Genomic DNA, 21876 nt, shown 5'->3' with positions numbered 1-21876 from the left:
CCTTGGTGCGGGCCACCAAGGTCGGGGCATCTTTGGGGCCATCCGCCAAGCCCCTTTCCTAGCGCTCCCGGCGCCACGCCGCAGTGTCCCCTCCGCCACCAGGGGCCGCCCGGAAGCGGGGCTCCTCGAGCGCGGGGCGGGGCAAGGGGCGGGGCGCGGCGGTACCTGGGCCGCCGAGGAGCCGGGGGTGGGCTCTCCGGGGACAGCCGGCGGCCCCCCCAGATCCGCACCGCCAGCCGCCGGGAAGCTCGGGGCTCCGGGCGTAGAGGCTGCGCTGTCACATGGGCGGCGGCGACGGGGCCGCATTTAAGCGGCCGGGGGACGGCGCCCGCCTCCAGCGCGTCCTCGGGCTTGGCTCCCGCCGGGCGCCCCGCTCTCTGCCCGCCGGGGGCCCCGCGCAGCGCCGCACCGCGCCGCCCCCGCCGGGCCATGCGAGCGCGGGCCCCGCCGCGATGAGCTCGCACATCGCCAAAAGCGAGTCCAAGACGTCGCTGCTGAAGGCGGCGGCGAGCGGGGGCAGCCGGGTTCCCCGCCACGGCCCTGCCCGGGAGCCAGGGTTGCCTGGCCGCCGGCTGCCTGGCACCAGCCCAGGCACGCCGCCGCCGTCCGGGGACCCCAGTTCGCGGAGGCCCCTGTGCCGGCCGGCGCCGCGAGAGGAGGGCGCGCGGGGGAGCAGGCGCGGGCTCCCCCAGGCGCACTGCAGGCCCCGGGAGGCGCTGCCGGCCGCGGCGTCCCGACCTTCGCCGCCGTCGCCGCTGCCGCCGGCCCGCGGGCGGGATGGGGAGGAACGGGGGCTGTCCCCGGCGCTCGGCCTCCGGGGCTCGCTGCGAGCCCCGGGTCGCGGGGACTCCGCTCCAGCCGCCGCGTCCGAGGCAGACCCGTTCCTCCACCAGCTGCGCCCCATGCTCAGCTCCGCCTTCGGCCAGGTAAGGGCCGCGCCTCCCGCCCGCGCTCCCGGGAAAGGCGCTCGGGACCCTGCACGGCTGCGCGCCCACAGCCCTCCCGCCGCTTCCCGCGGCCCGGGTCACGCTCCCCGTAGTCCCTCCGCAGCCCTGCGCCCTGGCCGGCACTCCTCCTCCCCCGTGCCTGATTCAGCACCCTGAGCGCTGTCCACGCTCCCGGCCTCTTCTGGGCGAGGTACCGGCGCCTCGCCGCCCTCCACCTGCCGAATAGGCCAGTCCTGGAGGGGAACGACCGCCGCAAACCGCCTGGAGATCTGCAGGGGTCAGGAGGGGTGCTCCGAGCAGGTGGCGCCAAATTCACTCCTCTGGTCTCCAGCCAAGACTGCCAGTGAGCGACCTAAAGGAGCAAGGGGTTTGGGGTCTGAGACTCAAGAATGGCCACCTCGGGGCACACAGCCTTGCTTGGGGATGGGGGACGCTAGTCGTGGGCTGTGGTGGCCCCGGAGACCTGGGAAAAGTTAGGAGAGCCGAATGGAGACTCAAAAATACAAGAAAAGAGAAGGGTCTGGGTAGGCATGGAGGGGCTACACAGAGCTATAGCTCAAATGGGAACTTTGGGGTGTTTTAAGGAGATTGTCATTCCAGGGATGCCATTAGGATGGCAGTTGGGCGGTTGTCAGGTCGTAGGACGTGGAATAACACCCCAGCCTAAGTTGATGTGCCTTCTAAGGTTAGAAAGGTCACTAAGGAGTCACTAGTGGCTACTCTTGTTTCCTGTAGGCTTTTCTCTCAAGGGTCCTGGGCAGCTGAGCAGCTGTCCTCGAGTCCAGGTCTACAGTTTGGGGTGTGCTGCCGGGGAGAGAGGTTCGCAGAGAGGAACCTGTGAACTCCCGAGCAAAGCCAGGGTTTCCTCTAGTCTGAGCCCATAATTAATTCAAACTTATTGGCACAGCGTTGAAACTGTTCTGCGGCAGCCGAAGAGGGATGTGATGCAGAGGTCTGGTGGGAGAGTTTTCGTTGTGTGTGGAGGAAGAAGAGGCCCTGAGTGTTTCTGTGTTAGGATGTAGTGGAGAGAAGCCGTGTTAAGCTTCTGACTTGCCATGCTGGATCAGAATTCCAAGGAGGCTGTGTGTGTTCTGCCTCAGATCTGCACATTCTTTTTCAAAATACTACTCCGTGGCGGCTGAGGCCAGGGGAGGTCTGACATGAAGGTAGCTGCACGTGGATTTGGGTTGCACGGGGCTGCTGTGTGGTGTGATAGGGCAGCAGTGTGTGGCTTTGTTCCTGTGGGGAGCCCTCGTTAGCCGCGTTAGCTGAAAGCAGTTCTCCAGAGTAGAGATTTGGATGCAGAGCTTTGAGAATTAGTGCAGACATATTGAGGTGGAAGTTCACTGCGGTGGCTTATGTATTAGGTGGGAGACATAGAGTGTCCCAGGCAGTGGTCAATGGAGTGAGTCTGGGTTGTGGAATCAGTGACATCTAATCAAACATTTATCAAATAATTTGGGGGCACCTACTTTACCCAGGCATTTATGGGTACTGCGGAGACACCAGTGGACAAGATAGCTGGAGTTCTGGCTGTTTTGGAGCTTACAATGTAGTAATTTGTAAGGGTAGTTCACTGGCCCAGAATCACTCACTTTCTGGCTATTTATTTTGCTGCTAATATGACTTCACTCCTAGAAAAAGAGTCTCTTTTTCCAGTCTCACAGAATTTGCCTGCATGGGCCTTTGTGAGCTCAGAGCATTTCAGCTACCTCCTTTTTTCTTCCTTCTCCCTTCTCCTACTTTCTTAGTCATTAATGAGGACTATCCTACAGCCCAATGTTCTGAAATGTCACCAGGGTCACTTGAGTCAGGAAGAGCTGGAAGGTCCCATCAAATATTTACTACCTCCCTCTGGAAGCTCTTGCTTCTGGAGATGCAGACTTTTTCTGTAAAGCTCAGCACATTCAGTTTGGGCTTCCTGCTGACAGCTCTAGGCATCCTCTTGAACAGCAACAGCAATGACAACCGAACCCAGCCTCGGACTTTTGGGTCAGAGTCTCCAGTCTCCTGAGACAGTGGAGAATTAGTCTTTCCATCCTTTCTCTTTGCAATGAGATTTCTGTCCTTAGATTCAGGACCAGGACCAAGAGAAGAGACATGGAATTCTGAATACAGAAACATTCAGATAGAATCTGTTTAGGGCAAAATATAGTCCTGGGAAGGTCTATTTCTCATGTCTCCCAAGCTCTCTATATATTTTTAACCTTAACTGAATTGCTTAACCTCATTAAGCCTCTGTTTCTTTATCTACAAAATAAAGAAAATCATAGTACCTCACTGGGCTTGGGGGGGATTAAATGGGACATTAAGATATGTACAGATTTTGGCCAGTGCATGGTGCAGAGCAAGGGCTTCATCTGTAATAGTTATTATTGTTGCTGTCAATTAACTACCAAGTGCTGTCCTGAATCTCCTTTTCATTTGTAATACAGTCAAGGAGAGCTAGGGCTCAAAGTGACACTGAAGGGTCCAAGATAGGTCCTACATTAGGGGAACAGGAATCAGGATTCTTTTTTTTAAAAGGTTTTATGTATTTATTCATGAGAGACACATAGAGAGAGGCAGAGACATAGGCAGAGGGAGAAGCAGGCTCCCCACGAGGAGCCCAATGTGGTACTTGATCCTAAGACCCTGGGATCATGACCTGAGCTGAAAGCAGATCCTCAACCACTGAGCCACCCAAGCATCCCCTTATAAAACTACTTTAAGAACAGTTTTTCTGCTCCTTACTCTAAGTTCCTTACTCTAAGACCCCTTGTAGAAAAGTCAGATGTGCATAAAGCCTGCATCTCTGTTCCATCCTTCCCCTTTTTCTAGCTCTAAAGACATCTCTTCTAACTTGAATAAATTAGCCCAATTCCCAAACTGCTTTGCACATAACAAGAACACAGTATCTAATGGGCGAATGACCAGTATCTCCAGCCTCTGCTCTGCAGAGTTTCTTTAGTTCCTATAGTTTAGATGAGGGCGTGAGACCATGAAGTTTTGGGTCATAATGGATTCAATCATACTAGGCCTGTTTTTCTAGGATGAGGGCTGTGTATATCATTCACTCCTGTCAAGTCTTTCCCTCCTGCTCTCTGAGAGAGTGGGAGCCCTCATTGCCTTTCCCCTGGTGCCTGGAGAAAAGGAAAGAGAAGGTCAGCTTGGGGTTGATATCAATCCTGTAGAGTCCTCCAAGACAGCTGCGTTTGCCTTTGCTGTTTGGGGGAAGGAACAAGGGTGCTTGAGACCTCAGCCAAGAGCTCACTAAACAATTGCCTAAGTATCTTCTCAACAACCTGTAAAGGTTGGCATTATCACCCCCCATTTTAGAGATGAGGAAACAGTCTTGAGAGAGGGGAAGTGGCTTGTCCAAGGGCCACAGAGTAAGTAAGTGGCAGGACTATGATCTCTAAAGAACGAGTTGGGTGGGAAGTCACATAAGAGTGTTTCCTTTTTTTTTTTAAGATTTTATTTATTCATGAGAGACACAGAGAGGCAGGCAGAGACACAGGCAGAGGGAGAAGCAGGCTCCATGCAGGGAGCCCGATGTGGGACTTGATCCCGGGACCCTGGGATCACACCCTGAGCTAAAGGCAGACGCTCAACCGCCAAGCCACCCAGGTGTCCCCATAAGAGTGTTTCCTATTTGTCAGAAGCATCCACAAAGCACCTTTCAGGTTATGACCCAGCTTTCCCTGAGCCTGTTCACACTGGGCTGTCATCCAAGTTCAAATGCTGGTGATAGAACCGATCAGGGCTGGAGGCCAGCCTCCCTCTTAATCAGGAATAATCAGCAGTGGGTTTATCCTTCTCATCCCTCTGATCTTGTTACTGCATTCCAGAACTCATAGTGTAGGCTTCTGGAAGTCCAAGGGTTGTGGCCACTGGGGTGAAGAGGGAAGGTGGGGCTGGGCAATGTGCTTTGTTCCTTAGAGAAGCCCCTACCTGTTGGCCCTTAAAAAAAAAAAAAAAGTATATGTGTGTGTGTGTGTGTGTGTGTGTATATATATATATATATATATATATATATATATACACACATATGCAAAAGCAAATTTCTTCTAAAGGTCAAGACACCTGCCTCCTCTAGATCACGTTATTCCGGTCACCCAGGAGCACCAAGGCCTGACCTGCCCAGCCCAAAATAGCTTAAGCAAAGCTCTGAGTTTGAATCCCTGAATCCCTTGCTGCTTCAAGCTAGGGTCAGCATCCTGTCCTGTAAAAAAGGATGAGATTTATTGACTTTTCCACAGGGGCCTGGTCTTGCTGTCTCCTGTCTCCTGTCTCCTGCCTCCAAGGACAGGCATATTCCAAGGTCGGCAAGCGGGTGCTGTGCTCCGGGCTGGCCTGCAGGGGGCAGGAGTCACCAGGTCTGACTGAGTGGGTGTTCTGCTGAGTCTGGCAAGGCCGGCACAGCTGGCCCTTTAAGACTAATGCTGGGCCAGGGAAGGGGGCACCTTCTAGGTGCCTGGCACTGTGCCAAACCCTTTACATATATTATCTCATTAACTCCTCACAACAGCCCTAGGAGGAAAGGGTTATTAATGTACCCATTTTAAAAGAAACTGAGGTTCAGAAGGATTCACAAGTCCTCAAGGTCATAGAGTTTGCTAGGCAGCAGGGCAACATTGGAACCCAGGTCTGTCTGCCCCTGCATTCTAAGCTTTTAGCGTCTGTGTCAGTGGTCCTCAACGCTGACTGCAGATTAGAATTCCTGGAGCACTAAACACCACCAGTGCCTGGAGCTCATCTACACCTATTAAATCAGAATCATCTGCAGCTAGCATTGAGACTCTCACTTGACGCTGTGCTGCCTTTCCCTATATCTGCCCAGGTAGTTAATATAAATTGGGTTTGTACCTGGAACCTAACCCAGCTCCCCTCTGGGGTCCCTGGTGAGCCCCAGCTTGTCAAGAGTCTGCAGATAGTTGATTTACTAGATTTCATCTTCCAAGTCTTTTCTGATCCCCCCAGACTAAGTCAGATTCCTCTGTCTCACATTCTCAGAGGTTTTGTGTTTTCCCTTTTGTAGCATTTACCTGAAACGTGATTCAGTAAGTGCATTCATAGCTCTTTAATAGCTCTTGCCTGCCTGCTAGAACATGAACTCCCTGAAAGCAGGTACCATGCTTTATCTTGTTCCCCACAGCATTCCCAGAGCCAGGCACAGTGCCTGGCACACAAACCCTGGACAAATGATGCTATTTCTTACTCATTAAGTATCTATTATGTGTTGGGTACTTGCCCACATCCGCTTTATAAGCAAGATACGGGGAAACCCCCTTTTTCCAGGCAAGGAAACAGAAGCTCTAGAATGTGAGAAGTCAGAAGCTGGCAGCAGAGGCACGACTCAACCCCAGGCCTGTAGACCCTTCTCATGCACCTGAGTCTCATAACCCTGACTCCCTGCCCCACAGAAAGGCTGCTTGATGCTTTCCAGTGGAGGAACGTGTCTTTGGAGAAGGCACTTATGTTAGCTGCTCACTCTTCGGTTTCATCTCCCTGGTGTCTTTCCTGCCCTTTGAGCATCAACACCTCCCCAGGCTCCTCCCTTTGCCCTCAGGGGCTGCCCCCCCCCCTTCTTATACCCCCTTTGGAGGTTTGGCCCAAACAAGGCTGCTGAGTAACTCCCCTGATTAAACTGTTCCGTCGTCAGCAGCAGCACAGACGTCAAGAGCTATCCAGGGACTTCCTCCCCCGGCTCCCTGGGAGCCAGCCTGTGGCACCTCCTGGGCAGTGCCCCGCCCACTCCCCTAATGGGACTTCTGACCAGCCACTCTAGCTGGATCAAACGTCCCTGGGAAAGCAGCCTCTCTGGACTGAAAACTCTTCCAGTGCCTCGTGCGAGGGTTGTTGCATCAGGGGCGGGGAGAGTTAGGCTTCCCATCCTCTCTGGTGCCCCCTGCTGGGAGAAGCTGGCTGCAAGGTTTCGGGGACACTTCCGCTCTTGGGTCCTCTGGCTCCGTCTGTAGGTCTTGAATGTGACATCTGAAGCTCCAGATGAGTCCACATCAAACCTGGAACCCACCAGGACGAGGAAGAGCCGCTCACCTAAAAAGTTCCAGTCGTGGGACCTTGAAGACCACTTAGCAAAGGGTGGCCTCTCTGCTTTGCACCCCAAGGAAACCTTGAAAGATCCTCGCTCAGGATTAGGCAGAGGATTGTTAGAGGGTTGGCAGCCCTCCATCACAGCCTGTGCGCCAGCACTGCCTCCATCATGCCCCCCTCACCGCGGTCTCTTGGGTCGGAGAGACTCCACATAGCAAAGGGAGCAGAAGGATCCGCTCGCTGCTGTTGGCTCAGCTTGTGCTTCCAGCCCCGGAGCCTCATCCCATTTCAGTGACGAAGCAAGTGTGAAAAATGGAGCGTGATGGGGACGTCACAAGATCTTCCAGGCCCTCAACTGGAACTGTCTGCTCTCAATCCAGCTGGGATTGCCAGGGGGCAATTAGGATGTGTGTCTGTCTCTGAGTGCTTGCATATGTATGTGTGTGTGCAGATGTGTGTGTGTGTGTGTGTGTGTGTGTGTGCACATGGCTGGAGCTGGGAGGCAACCTGGCTTTGGTGGCCCAAACTAGCCTGCTTCCCCCTCTGGGTCTGCTGGCCTAATTCCCAGCTGCAGCTGCCATTCTGGGCCCCCCTCCCCGAAGCAATCTCCCTGCAGATTTGGCAGCGGGAGAGGAGGGGCTGAGGGAAGGGAAATGAACCAGAGAGAGGACTGAGCTCTAATCTGATGTAGATGATCGGCGCCTTCCCTAGCTTGCTACCCTCTGCCATCAGCTCTCCAGGCAATTTTCTCTGTACCCTGCACTCTCCTCTCCCCTTCTGCCTTCATCTCCTTAAGAAAGTGTCCAGAAAGTTAAACCCACACACACAAACACACACACAATCCACCAAAAAAAAAAAAAAAATCAGAGAGCAGGAGCAGGCAGACGAGTAAGAGAGCACGCGCGCAAGAGAGCGGGCTCAGAACGGGCCAGGAGGAAGAACTGCGCAGGCAGAGGGAGGCTGGGGTTTGGCCGTGACAGGGACTAAGGTCTCTTAGGCCCCAGAAGCCTCCTTCATGGACCCGGGGATCCTGAGAGGGGCTGCCTCAGCTTAGGATGGGCAACTGTGTCAAGTCTCCACTGAGAAATCTCTCAAGGAAGGTATGTTTCTGGAGTTTCCAAGTCCTGGGGAAGGGGAGGGGGGCATCTTACCATGTGTCCCAGAGTTGGGGATGGAGGGGGTGGGCATCTGAAGCTTGCTACCCTTTCCATGGGTTCTGTCTAGAGCTGCTTCCCTGTTCCTCCCTCCAGATTCCCTCTGATCCCCGTTTTCTGTGTCTCAGGCTCTGAGCTGAAGTTGGGACTTACAGCTGCATGGGGACCGGGGGCTATGTTTGGGAATTAGCATAAGATTCGGGAAAGAAACCCCCGTAGTTCCTGAGCCATAAAATGAAAAGCACAGGTCCGTAGAATGTGAGTGGATGGACCCCCTTGGGGGCTGCTGGATCGGAAGAGGGTTGAGCTGGGCTTTTGAGCCTGCTGCTACTGAGGCTCCTTCCCAGCTGTGGAGCTGGGGGCTCATTCATCTCTTTGAGAGTCTCTGTCCCTCTCTCTGGTGTCTCTAAGCCTTCAGACTTGTGGGTTTTGAAGTAGATCCCATTGCTAATGGGGTATGCCTTGCTCCCCTCAATAATTCTTGAATCGGGTCAGAGAATCTCAATTAGGACCAGGCTGGTTCAGGGCCCTGAATTGTTTTCACCGAGAAATAGGATGTTGAGCAAAGGTGTCTGTAAGTAGCTTTTTGTCATGGATTTATTGCTTATACACCAGGATAATATCCTTTTGCAAGAATTCCTTTTGGAAAGCAAATCATCACCTCCAAAACATTTTTTATGCAAAGCTGGGCTTACATCTATAGGGTTTTGCTGCACGTGGGCTCTGCCTGTATTTCTGGCCCTCTGTAGTCAGGCCAGAAAAGAAACTCGTGGATATTATTTAAAGGAAGAAGGAATGATAGGGATGTTTTCCTCCAGTTCTTTTTCCAGACAAGGAACTTGATTACCACTCAGGGTAAAGTGACTTACCCAAGGTCTTGGGGTAACTAATGGCATGTCTGTCCCTAACCCCGTACTACCTCCTGGGTCGGTTCAATCCTCTCTTAATTTAGGACATTTTGGGCTTTTCTGCTCATCGTCTTCCTCATTTAGTTAAGCTGCTCATATCAAATTCCCTTTAATCTTCACTGGTCCCTTGGATCCTTCCGAGGGTTGACTGTTTTTCTTCTTTGCATACAACCCACATCATCTGTCATCTTACGGGAGTCTTTGGCATCAGAGGTGGCCTCTGTGCTGTTGCAGAGAAGCAGAAATTGACCCGAATTAGTCTAGAGGACCACAGGGTGAAAGCTTCCCTTCCACCCTCCCCGGGGTTCTGTCCAGAACTTAAAGAGGTGAATTTAAGAGCAAGCATTATCCCTCTGCCCCACCTCACCCATCTCCCCAACAGCAGAGTGCTTACGAACCACACTTCTCATATCTTTTCTTTCCAGCTATGTGACCTTGGGTGAGTTACTTGAGCTCTCTGGGCCTGAGTTCCCCTGTCCACCAAGTGGGAATACTAGTATTTACCTCCTAAAGTGATTGTTAAAAGCAAATAAAGTGCTGCGCACACTGCCTGGAACAAAGTCCTCAGTAAATGGCAGCTAGTATTACTGTCATCATGATCCTAATTTTTCCACTCTGGGTGTCCAGAGAAAGGGGGGTAAAGGAAAATAGGAGAGGTTTTGTTTTGAGTCCATGGAATAAGGTAAAAGACAATAAAACTTATCGCATTTAATTTCATGTTTTTTTGTAATAGTAATAATTGCTTTCTTCTAAACAGCTCCAACATACCCATCCTCTTTGATTTCATTTGCTCTTTTCCACCAAGTAGTTCTCTTGGCTATTTTGTAGAGAAAGGAGCTGGATTTAAGAGCTAAGAGCTTTCCTAAAGTCATACAGCCGAGTGGAAGCGGAGTTGAGATTTTTGCAATGCCGGTCCATAGTTTGGTATTTTATTTTATTTTGTTTTATTTTGTTTTATTTTATTTTATTTTATTTTATTTTATTTTATTTTATTTTATTTTATTTTATTTTATTTTATTTTTTGCCTCCATGAGAGGCTGCCTTTCTTTCCCCTGCTGTCAGGAGTGTTATTCAGAGATTCCCACATCTGACCTTACAGGTTGCCTGGTTCCCCACTCACTGCAGTGATTCTGGCCCCCACCTTGCCAAGCCCTCACTGAATACCTTCAAGGAGAGAGAGCTTTGACTTGCCTTCTCTTGGATAGCTTGCCTTGTTAGAAAGCTGTTAGGTCATGAGGCCAGCTGACCCTGTTGCCATGCTACACTTGGGAGCTGTCCCTTTGGTGCCAGGAGACATTGTGAGCCTATGGGCCACTGCCCACTTGGCTTCCCGAGTGTGGTAGCCAGGGAGCCAAGAAGGGGGAGAGGCAGCCTGCTCCGGGCTCTGTGCAGGACAGGACTAGGCTGTCAGGTGCTATCATTGGCCAGGGAAGAACAGCAGCCTCCTGGCAACTTGGTGCCAGGCAGTATTATGATAAAGAGATGGAGTGGAAATTCCCCAGCTACCACTGGTGCCTCCTTTGTGGGAACGTGTTCTTCTCCATCCCTTCTCAGTTCTTCCCTGATTGGCAAATATGCTCCCACTTCCTCTGGAGCCAGAAGTAAATGCCTTCTGGCTCCCTGCATCTCTTATGTTGCATCTCCACCATCGTCATCATCGTCATCACCGTCATTCTCATCCCCATGGCAACTCCATGTATTCGGCTCTTACCATGCTCCAGGCACTATGCAATAGCTCATTTATTTCTCACAAGGATCCTGAGTTTATTCCCGCTGGACAGAGAAGGAAACTAGAGCACAGAGGAGTGAAGTCACCTGCCCAAGGTCACATAGCAAGCAAGCGGCAGAGCCAGAATGTGTCCCCAAGACTGTTTGAGCCCAAAGCCAGTGTACTAAATTGCCTCTCAGAGTTCTGTGCTGCCTGCTGCCTCCTCCCTCCTGGCTTGTGCTCACTGTGAGCCAAGTGTGCGAGGCTCAGCCAGAAACAAAAAGGCTGATTCTCTACACATAGCTTGGGAGATTATTTCTTGGGGTCCAGCCGCTCTCTACTCTTGGGCTTCCTCTGGGCTGGCCTCCCAGTGAGGAAAGTCTCCCGGGTTCTGCCCTTGCTCTAGCCTGGGTCCTAGAAGCCTGTGCAAGTATGGCTGAGGCTCTGACCGCTTTTAGTCATCAAACCAGAATGGCCCTTGGACTGTTAAACATTTGTCAAGTTCCGAGACAACCAAAGACCCACCCTTATTGCAGTCACTGAACTTGGGCCTTGTGCTGAGGACCTTCACTCTGGGTCTGAACCAGGATACTGCTCCTCCCTCTCAGCCTAGAAGAGGCTTAGGAAGTTGGAAGGGAGTCTAGTCTGTAGCCCCAGAGTGTGGGGCTTTGGGGAGAAGACACACAAGAGGAGAGGGAGGGTGAGGTAAGCCTGGGGGAGCTTGTTCTCCTTCTCAGCCTGGCAGGACAAGCTGCCCCCTGGGTCACAGGATCTTCTGGCCATGTCCTTCTGCGAGCTGGAGGAGTCTGGCAGCAAGTGTAGTACAGCAGGATACAAGAGTAGGGTATGCAGTTCTGGGGTTCTAGGGCAAAGACAACCCTGCAAGTTATAGCTGCTCTGTTTCTCCTTGGGAAGATTTGCCTCCAAATCCTCACACTGAGAGGAGGCATCCAAGCTCAGGACTGAAGGCAGAGTGCCCTGTCCTGGATCCTGGGGGGCCTTGGGCATCCTGGGGAGGCCAGGGTGGAATAGAATGTTGTGACTAGATGCTGCTGTTGTCCTAAGGGGATGGTCTGTGGGCAGTGCTGACTTTTTATAGCTGCATGGGAACCATCCGGGAGGAGGAGGGGAGGGCCAGGGCCTGGGAGCACAGCTATATTCGGTAAGCAGAGAGGGCCCCTGCCTCAGCCTCTAGAGGTCGGGCAAGCTGGGCTGGGCAGGGAGCCAGAGACTGGAGGGGGAAGGAGAGCTGCTGGGGGGCAGAGAGTGTCTAGTCTTGAGGCTGCAAATTGGGAAGAATCTGACCCACAGATGGGCTTTGCTTGGCCCAGGCAGAGCATAAAATCAGAAGGTCTGGAAACATTAGGCTGAATTAAGTAGTACTGCCCCTTCAGAGGGGATCTACAGTCTTCATTTTGCCCCAGGCCTCCCTCCTACCCTACCTGCTCAGCTGTGTTAGCTAGGCCTCTGTGTGTGCACTTGCTGGTCCAGCAGCCTATCTGAACCTGCTCTGTGTGTTCCCAGCTCTGACGGTCCCCACTGCCTTCTGGTGGGGTCCAGCAGGGGGGGCAGGGCCGGAAGTCCATTTGGGAGCATCTTGGGCAAGGCCAGTACTCATTAGTCTCTGAGTGAGTGCTTCCCATTGGTTGGAGCAGAAGCCTCTGTCAGCCTCCTTGTCTCTAAGCTCCCACATTCACGTGAGTGTGTGATTCTGTACATGTGGATGTGTCGTGAGCATGTGTGTGCGCACGTCCCACACAATGGGTGTCATCCCCAGCTCTCCCTGGAGCATCCGTTTCAATCAAGGATCAGAGACTCCATCTGTTGAGCCAATTTGGCTCCTGCCTCCCATCATCCTGAGAGCTCTCCGAATCCCACTGTTTGACTCTCAGGGGTCTCCTCCTTGAGGAGAGCCCCTTCTAGGACCAGGAGCTGGGCTGAGGCCAGGAGGGCCAATGGGGCAGGGAGATGACAGCCTGCCTCTCTTTTGTATTTGCTTGGTGCTGGCTGAAGATGCGCCAGGAGGAGAAGAGCAGCTACACGGTGGTGCAGACAGTGGTGCAGACGAGCGAGGAGGGGCTGGCAGCCAGCGGTGAGCTCCCGGGACCGCTCTTGATGCTGGCCCAGAACTGTGCCGTCATGCACAACCTGCTGGGCCCTGCCTGCATTTTCCTGCGCAAGGGCTTCGCTGAGAACAGGCAGCCTGTACGTAAGTTGGCCCCAGTGGAGCCGCACTTGACTTGGCTTCAGAGGGCATGAGGAGGTGCTGGGAAGAAGAGGGGCTCTGTATGAAGCAAGCCATGTCCCCTCATGGATACACCCCAACCCCTCAATGTATGATTCTGACCCTCCATATTTCCCACCCATGGCTGCAAAGCACTGGTGAGTCCACCTCCACCAGCAAGAAGTAACATAGCAGCTAATGTTTTTTTGTTTGCTTTCTTATTTTCTTGAGCACTTACTCTGTGTGAGGCTCTGTGCTAAGTGCTTTGGTGCATTGTCTCATGTCAGGCTCAGAGCAGCTCTGAGAGGTAAGTCCTATTATCATCTCTCATTTACAGATAAGGAAACTGAGTTGGAGAGATAAACATGTTCAGGATCACAGATAGTGAGTGTAGAGGTTGGATTCAAACCCGGGAAGTCTGATGCAAAGGCTCCCTGTTCTCTTAACAGCAGTTCTGAATACATAGGCCTGTCCAGGAGAACTTCCTATAGTGATGGAAATATTCTACAATCCATGGCTGCCCGATATAGTAGCCACCAGCCACATGTGGCCATTGAGCACTTGAGAGTGGCTAGTACAACTGAGGACCTGAATTGTTCATTTCATTTGCTTCCTATTCCAATTTAAATAGCCGCAAGCAGCTACTATATCCGGGCAGCCTCCTTCAGATATCTGAACAGTCACAGGAGGAGGGTGATGATGTTACAGATACAAACATTTGAGGGTTCCACTTGTTGAATGCCACATGCTAAATACTTTACAGATATTGTCTCATGGGATGCTCGCAAAGGCCCGGTAACATGGGTGCTGGTATTAACCTATTTTATGATGAGGACACCATGGCTCAGAATGCTGAAGTGACCTGCCTGTGGTCCCACAGCTAGGAAGGAGCAACTCTGGGCTTTGCACTTGAGTTTGTCTGGCTCTGGAGGCTGAGCTCTTCTTCCAGACCGCATACGTTGGGGAGAAAGGAGTGTGCATGTACTCTCCTCCCGTCTGACCCCTGGGGATGGTGCTCACGGTTTCTCTAACACATTGGTGTGCACCTGTGGCTCTTCTACACATACCCCCAAACGCTCCACAAGGGGAGCATGTGATCCAAGGGCTGGCCACCTGGACTTTGCCAGAGGCACACCAAGAAGGGGTACCTGGCTTGCCTGCTCCCTGGTTCCAGCTATGCAAGAAGGGGAGGAGGCTGCAGTAGGGTAGCACCCTGTTCCTCTCCAATCCTGCAGAGCTGGGTCCTGGAGAAAGAGAGGCTTCTTGAGGCTTGAAGAGTGGGAAAGGACTCATATCTGAGTGATTTGTCCTAGCGAATATACTCTGCATGGGTATGTACACACATACACTCACCTATTTACTCACTTCACTTATTGGGGGTACAGGGTTTTGCAAAAATCATTATTTTTGGCCACCCAAGATCCAAATGTGACTAGGAATGGAGTGACAACACTCGCAGTGTACACGGTGACAGGCTTTTATGGTTGAAGTCCATACCATCATCTTGCGGAGACATAACACATACCTTCAGTGAATCTTGCCCTCACCTAGAAATGCCACATGCTGAACGGGGTAGCTTGTAGCCTGCTCATTCACAGCTCATGTACACTGTCAACACTGTCCTGTCACATTTAGCCACTTCTGAGCCTGAGGTCCTGTGCACCTGGTTGTCTCACGAGATGTTGCTCAGCAGCCCCTTTCTAGAAAATTCTGAGTTTCCCAGAGCTGGGGTCTCTTGCGATGGGGCCAGCTTGCAGTGGGTGGGCAAAAGCTGTCTCTTGCTGCCTTGACCCCTTGGCTAGAACAGCCAGCGTGCCCAGCTGAGATGCTTCATGCTCACTGGGGCCCGCCTGCGTGTCTGTGTTCAGGAGGGGTGTGCCCACATCTGGTATGTGCTTACTCAGGGTGGGCACACCCTGCCACATTCTACCTGCCAAGTCAGAGAGCTGCGATACGTGGGGAGGATGAGCTGTGGGTGCCAGCTTTGGGGCCTACTGAACAGGTCCGGCTGGGCATCCATTTCATGCTGATCTGTCTGCCTCCTGGGAAGGCCTGGGGTGACTGGCACCTCACTAGCCAGAGTCTACCCCACGTATCCTCTGGGCCTGCTCTCTGGAGACTTCTCTGCCATCTGTCCAGATGCCTAGACCCAGAGTTTCCTTGAGTCCCCAAGGAGACCTGGGCACTGCACGAAGCTGGAGATGTGTGCTTTGGACCCTGGCAGCAGCCAGCAGCACCGGCAGCCCCCAGGGTCCTAGGCCGTGTCCCATTACAGGGCAAGAGGTAGGATGAGGGTCTGGTGGGAGAAGGTGGGCGATGCCCTACTTCTGCCTCCACACCCTTGGCTCCTCCTCCTCCTCTCCCTCCCTCTCTGGCAGCCTGTCCAGTTCTGGCTTTCTGTCCCTCCAGCCCTTTCCCCATTGCCTTGCAGGCCTTCCTTCTGTTGTGACCCACAGCAACCCGTCCACTCCACTTTATTTACAGGGTTTTGCCTCCAGAACAACTCTGTCCTCTGACACATTCTGGTGTCTGGAATGGGGACACAGAGTTTCTGTATGCAGGTTGGATGGGGCTCTGGGGTCCCTGGGCATCTTCTGTGTCTATGAGAGATGTGGGCTGCACCTTTTCCCCTCAAAGATGTGTGCTGGCCTTCCCTCCACCCAGTGCTCGTTGTCCCTCGTATAGTCCCCAGCCTGGGCATTTTGTGACCTCTAGGCCCCTTACAGCTGCTAATAGGACACATTCTTTTGTTTCAGGACAGATCACTGCGGCCAGAGGAGATTGAAGGTAAGACCCAGTCCCTTAGGGGAAAGAGTTGCTCAGCTGTCCAGGAAGGTGAGGGAAGGGATCCTGGTGTGAAGAGAGGCAGAGACATCTTGGCCTTCAGGGAATGTGGCCTGGTACAGGGCTGGGCATTGTCTGTGGGGTGCTGAGGATTAGGGGAGTGCAGTCCTGGCAGTTCTAGGCTCTGGCTCAGGAACAGGGGTGGGGGTGGGGGTGGGGCTTGGGCTGCCTCTGCCCAGAGGCTTCACAGGTCCCACTTTTATCCTTTTGTCTAGCTGTGCCCACTTTTATTCTTTCTCTCAGAGCTCCGAGAGGCCTTCCGAGAATTTGATAAGGACAAGGACGGCTACATCAACTGCCGGGACCTGGGCAACTGCATGCGCACCATGGGTTACATGCCTACTGAGATGGAGCTCATTGAGCTGTCCCAACAGATCAACATGAACCGTGAGTCCCTCCCCTGGGCACCACCTGCCCTTCCCCTTCCTACCCTCGCAGTCCTCTGCAGTCACACAGGCTGGTTTCAGCTCTGGGCCCGCTTCTATGACCTGGAACAAACTGCTTAGAGTCTCTGGGCCTGTTTCTTCTGCTGTAAACTGTGAAATGAGAGGAGCACAGGAAGTCAGTGAGGGAGTACCTGCCACACAGCCCTGCATGTGGCCTACAGGGACTGTTGAACAGAAGGGAAGCCATTACTGCTTTGTTATTTTCTGGCTTAGTTTGGGTTCTCCTAGAAGCAGACCCCCAGAGATAAGGATTTGGGTGCAAGCAGTTTCTCTGGAAGGTGAAGAGAAGGGTCAACAGGGAATAGGGAAGTGAGGCCACGAAGAGAAGGAGCCCACAGGGGGTGACCTCTCAAGCCAGCTAGCACCGCTAGTGTTGAGAATCTCATTCCCAGGCAGCTCTGGGAGTTAGTGTACTGTGCCCATCTTGAGGTTAGAGCCCTGGCCTCTCCAAGCCAGGTGTTTTGTCAGTCAGTGGCTGAAAGGTGTTGTGTGCAAGGGGTGGGGTGTGTGTCACTGCTCCAGCACTCCTACCTGCTTTGGGATCTTATTGGAGTGAGCCTTCTTTTGCAGGACAAGAGTAAGGCCTGGGGCATATGGGCCAGATGCTCCTAACTCCTGCTTTCTCTGCCTTTCTGCTTGTGTGTCTTTGTCTCTCTGTCTCTGAAAAAAAATTTTTTTAAAGATTTTATTTATTTATTCATGATATACACACGGAGAGAGGCAGAGACATAGGCAGAGACAAAGGGAGAAGCAAGCTCCTGATCATCAAGGAGCCTGATGTGGGACTCAATCCCAGGACCCTGGGATCATGACCTGAGCCAAAGGCAGACAGACACTCAACCACTGAGCCACCCAGGCATCCCTTCCCTGAGCCATTCTTTGATAAACCACCTGTCCATGGTCACCTCTCTGTCCTCATTTGGCCTTTGGTTGTACCCTCGACCTGGCACTGAATAGGTCAAGGAGAGGTTCACAGTGCCTTCCTTTGCCTAATTAGAGATGAGGGAGTGATTGGATGAATGACCTAGCCCTTTCCTCTGTCTCCAGTGGGTGGCCATGTGGATTTTGATGACTTCGTAGAGCTAATGGGACCTAAACTCCTGGCAGAAACAGCAGATATGATTGGAGTGAAGGAACTTCGAGATGCTTTCCGAGAGGTGAGTAATGGACCCTGGACAGACAGGGGTGGTGGTGGGGTGGTTGTTAGGATTCCAACGCCAGGATGGTTACTTGAAGAGAAACCTGAGCCCTGGATCACGTACCAGGGGAAGGAGCTTGGAAAGAGAAGGGTTTCCGGAGCTGGGGGACAATGAGGCTGGAAAAAGAGCCCAACCTTGGGATCTGCTTCTACATTCCCGGCATTGGAGCTACCCCTCTCTGCTCCCTGCCCTCTCTAGTTTGACACCAATGGTGACGGAGAGATAAGCACCAGTGAGTTGCGAGAGGCCATGAGGAAACTCCTGGGCCATCAGGTGGGACATCGAGACATAGAGGAAATTATCCGAGATGTGGATCTCAATGGGGATGGACGAGTAGACTTTGAAGGTAGGTGGGGTTTGAATGTACAAGAGAAGCCAAGCCAGGCCAACTGTGTATCCATCAAAATTCCAACTTTCCATGCTCCCACCCTTCCATTCTCTTACCCCTCCATCCATGCACCCCTGTAATCCACCTTCCAAATCCACCTTCCCATTCATTCCTACCCCCATCCATCCATCAATCCATCTTGCCAAATCTCTCTCTCCATCTGTTCATTCATGCATCTCTTTACGTGTCCAGGTGTCTAAACACTCATTCATCTCTAAACAATTATCCATACTAGCATTTATTCATCCACTTACATATCTATCCACATATCTATTCATTTTTCTGTACATTCACCCGTGCATCCATTTACTCGTGTACCTCTATCTATTCATACATCTATACCTCTATGCTTCTGTTCATACATTCACATATCTCCATCCATCTTCCTATACCTTTACCCACACTTCCATTGATCTGTTTGTGGGATCCTTTCCCATCTGTATCCACCTACCCATCCATCCAACCATCCATCCATCTCTACCCATTTATCTGTCCACCTACTCCTGCATCCATCCATGGTAGATATTTTTGGAGCACCCCATTGCTCAATCTATACTCAGGGCCCTGGAGATCAGACCACAGATCACCTCCCCATTTGCAGCTCCTGCTGCTCTTTTACTCACACTCCACCTTAAAGCCATACCCCTGTACTTGTGGTCCATGATCCTGCCAAGCTCTGGTTTGAATGCACTCTTCTTTTTGTCAAGATGCCTTTTATTCTGTTCTTTAGCTGGATTAAATTCTCTTCATCCTTCAAGACTCAGCAGTGGGGCCACTTCCTCTGGCACTTCCTCGCTGGTTCCTAGGCCAAATTCCTTTTTTCTGGGCTTTCATGGCACCTCAGGCTTACCCTCCCCCATTCTTCACACTGTCCCTCGGGTGCTAGTTGTAGCTCTGCTTGTTGGAACTTTTGGAGAAGAACATTTTATCTCTACATTTCCTCATAATTCAGCACCTGGCATATAACTAATGCTCAGTAAAAGTGTTTTTTTAAAGGAATCAGTAATAATTATAATAGTTACCATTTATTATACATGTATTGTATACCAGCCACTGTACTAAGTATACTTACGTATGTTATCCCATTTGATTCTCACAACTCTCTGGATTGTACTATTATTGTGTCACATTACAGATGACGACACGGAGGCTCAGAGAATTCATATGACTTACTTGAGATTGCCTAACTATTAAGATGCAGAGCCGGATCATACACCAGATCTGGAATCTCAGCCACTACATACATAAGACTGTATGATACCATTCAAGACAACTAGGGGAGACAGGGCAAAAATACAGTAAAACATTAACTTCGTACTCTATGAGCTTGCATTCTAAGCAGAAAGTCAAGATAAACATGTGCCAGAGCATGATTGAATCCAGAATACGAAGGTTGGGAGGTCTTTTCTGGGGAGCAAGTAGACTCCAAGTTTGAAGTGATTGTGGGTGGCTACATGGAAAGAAGGCTTTGCTGCCACCAGATCTGAAATTTTTAGGTTGTTCTGTGTTCTGGTATCACCCCCACTCTCCCAGGTGACAGCTCTTCCCTTTAAGCCCAGCACCCCCCATTTATTCTGCCAGCATGCGTTGTACACCTACTGTGTGTCAAGATCTGCCTCGAGAAGCCCGAGACCAGCAAGGAAAGCAGAAGCCAACAGTATAGTCCATGTTGTTTTGGGGGAAATACAGCAAGCTGTGGGGTACAGAAAGGGCATCTGTGCCAAGCTAGAGGGGGGATTAGGGAAGGCTTCCTGGAGGAGGCTATAAATAAGTAGAGCCCTAAGAGATGAGTAGGAGCCACCAGGTGAACAAGGAGGAAGAGGTAGTTCCCCAAATGAATTAAAATTTCCATCCACATAGAAACCTGCACACAGATGTTTATAGCAGCTTTATTTATTACAATTGCCAAAACCTGGAAGCAAACAAGATGTCCTTCAGTTGGTGAGTGGATTAAACTGTGACAATGGACTATTATTCACACTATAAAGAAATGAGCTATCAAACCATGAAGAGACATGGAGAAATCTTCCATGCATATCACTAAGTGAAAGAAGCCAATCTGAAAAGGCTACATAGTGTGTGATTCCAACTGTATAACATTCTTGAAAAGACAAAACTAAGGAGATGTAAAAAGATCAGTGGTTGCCAGGAGTTTAGGGGGAGAGAGGGATGAGCCGGTGGAGCACAGGGGATTTTTTAGGGCAGTGAGACCATTCTGAATGATATGATAGTGGCAGATACATATCATTATACATTTGCCCCAACCCATAGAATGAACAGCACCAAGGATGAACCTGAATGTTACTGTGGCCTCTGGGTGATAATGACACATCGGTGTAGGTTCATCGATTGTAACAAAAGTCCCACTCTGGGTGCGGGATGTTGATGGTGGAGGAGGCTGTGCAGGTGTGGGGCAGGGTCTAAATGGAACTCCGGACTTCCTGCATAATTTTGCTGTGAGCCTAAAACTGCTCCAAATAGTCAAATCTAGTTAAAAGAAAAAGAAGAGAGAGGAGACAGGTTGCAGACCAAGCTGAGAGGCGGAGGGAGGGGGAGGGTGCCAGCTGCACTGAAAGGGTGATGGGATCGGGTGGCTGGAGCTCAGGGATGGGGGTGAGCAGTGACAAAGACGTCAGCTGGGGCCATGGCAGGGAGGCCTCATCAGGATATTGGATATTTTCTGGCAGGGAGCCCGAAGAGGTTTTGGAGGGGTCAGCTGTGTAGATGAGACAGCGCCCCCGCCAGCTGCTGGGCGAGATGGATGGAAAGAGGCCAAAGGGCTGGAGACGACCACCTGGGGAGGGGGGGAGCACGGGAGGAGGGGGCGCGGCCTCCGATCCGGGAGGGAGATTTGGAGGCGCCGCCTGAGCTCCCGGGCCTGACGGTGCTCCTGTGCCCTCCCAGAGTTTGTCCGGATGATGTCCCGCTGAGGCCACGGGGGCCCTTCCAGGACTGCCAAGCTCCCCGGCGGGAGAAGAGGAGCCGGAGCTCGCGTCGCCCCGCCGCAGCCGCCGAGAGCCCAGGATGGACTGGCGGACGGGGCCTGCCTGCACCCCGGACCCCCACCCCTCCGCACTGTGAAAGACTCACAACTCCTGCAACTGGAAAGGGGGGCGCCCGCCACCGAGGAGGCCCCAGTGCCAAGCCGGCAGAGGTGACGCCGGGCGCCAAGTGCCAAGGACCCAGCTGCTGCTGGCGGGGCGGGCCAGGGAGCCCGCCAGCAGCCCCCACACAGCATGTCCGCCCCGGGGCAAAGCCTCTCGCCGCCTCCTTAGCTCTCTGCCCGTCCCAGCTCGCCACAGCCCTGTTCTCTCGGAACCAATAAAAGTATTTCCAAGGCAAGGGCAGCTGTGGCGGGCGGTCTTTGCTTCTTGGGCCTGGTCAGATGGTGCGCACTTCCCAAGGACCAACTGCACACCCAGAGCTGGCCCCACAGTCCTGCATTCAACGTGCATTTATTGCACCCCATTAGGTACCCACCGTCATCTCAGAAGCCAGAACCCCATACCTCTAGCTGGAGGGGACCCTGGGGGTGGTAGTGACCTGGCTGGGTACCCAACTGTCCCACACAAACGCAGGCTCTGTACAAAAAGGAGAATAGATGTTGGGTGAGCATCCAGCAGGGTCTGCCCACTTCCTGTCCTCCTGGAGTTTTCCAGCCTGGCGGGAAGACAGACACAAAGTCCTTCAATAACATGGTTACAAATTGTGATGGTTTTAGGAGGGAAAAATGCAGGGACTTGTGGTAGGCTCTAAGGAGGCCTGGTGGACTCCGGGGAGGTCAGGAGAGGCTTTCCTTCTTGAGGACAACGCATTTGCCACGGAAGGAAATCTCAGGGTGTGTGTGTGTGGAACAGATGTCCAGACAGCTACCGCCTGCTCTGCAGAGTGAGGAGCGGGATAGTATAGTTGTTAGGTCCTGGGTTTACTTGCTGTGTGACTTTGGGCCAGTCCTGTCCCCTCTCTGAGCCCCGTATGTAATAGGGGAACAATAAAGGATAATAAAGCCCCAGGAAGTGCTC

General features: G+C 52.3%; 1 protein-coding gene across 3 annotated transcripts; it reads left to right on the top strand.

Moving 5' to 3' along the window:
* The first annotated feature begins 210 nt into the window (after positions 1 to 210).
* On the top strand, positions 211 to 21192 carry CABP1 (calcium binding protein 1). Of its 3 annotated transcripts, XM_041729422.1 has the most exons (7): positions 6722 to 8083; positions 12767 to 12958; positions 15734 to 15764; positions 16065 to 16208; positions 17315 to 17424; positions 17665 to 17812; positions 20759 to 21192. In XM_041729422.1, the coding sequence occupies exons 1-7, from the start codon at positions 8039 to 8041 to the stop codon at positions 20782 to 20784; spliced, it is 696 nt and encodes a 231-aa protein (XP_041585356.1). In that variant the 5' UTR covers positions 6722 to 8038; the 3' UTR covers positions 20785 to 21192. The 3 variants fall into 3 exon arrangements, with proteins under 3 accessions (XP_041585355.1, XP_041585356.1, XP_041585357.1); XM_041729421.1 differs by lacking the exons at positions 6722 to 8083; positions 12767 to 12958 and adding an exon at positions 211 to 926; XM_041729423.1 differs by lacking the exon at positions 12767 to 12958 and having other exon boundaries at positions 6738 to 8083.
* Positions 21193 to 21876: the final 684 nt, after the last annotated feature.

Source organism: Vulpes lagopus, chromosome 14 (assembly GCF_018345385.1).
Source record: "Vulpes lagopus strain Blue_001 chromosome 14, ASM1834538v1, whole genome shotgun sequence".
Classification (NCBI taxonomy): domain Eukaryota; kingdom Metazoa; phylum Chordata; class Mammalia; order Carnivora; family Canidae; genus Vulpes; species Vulpes lagopus.
Note: the sequence above shows the minus strand (reverse complement) of the source record. Positions and strands in the feature narration are given on the sequence as shown.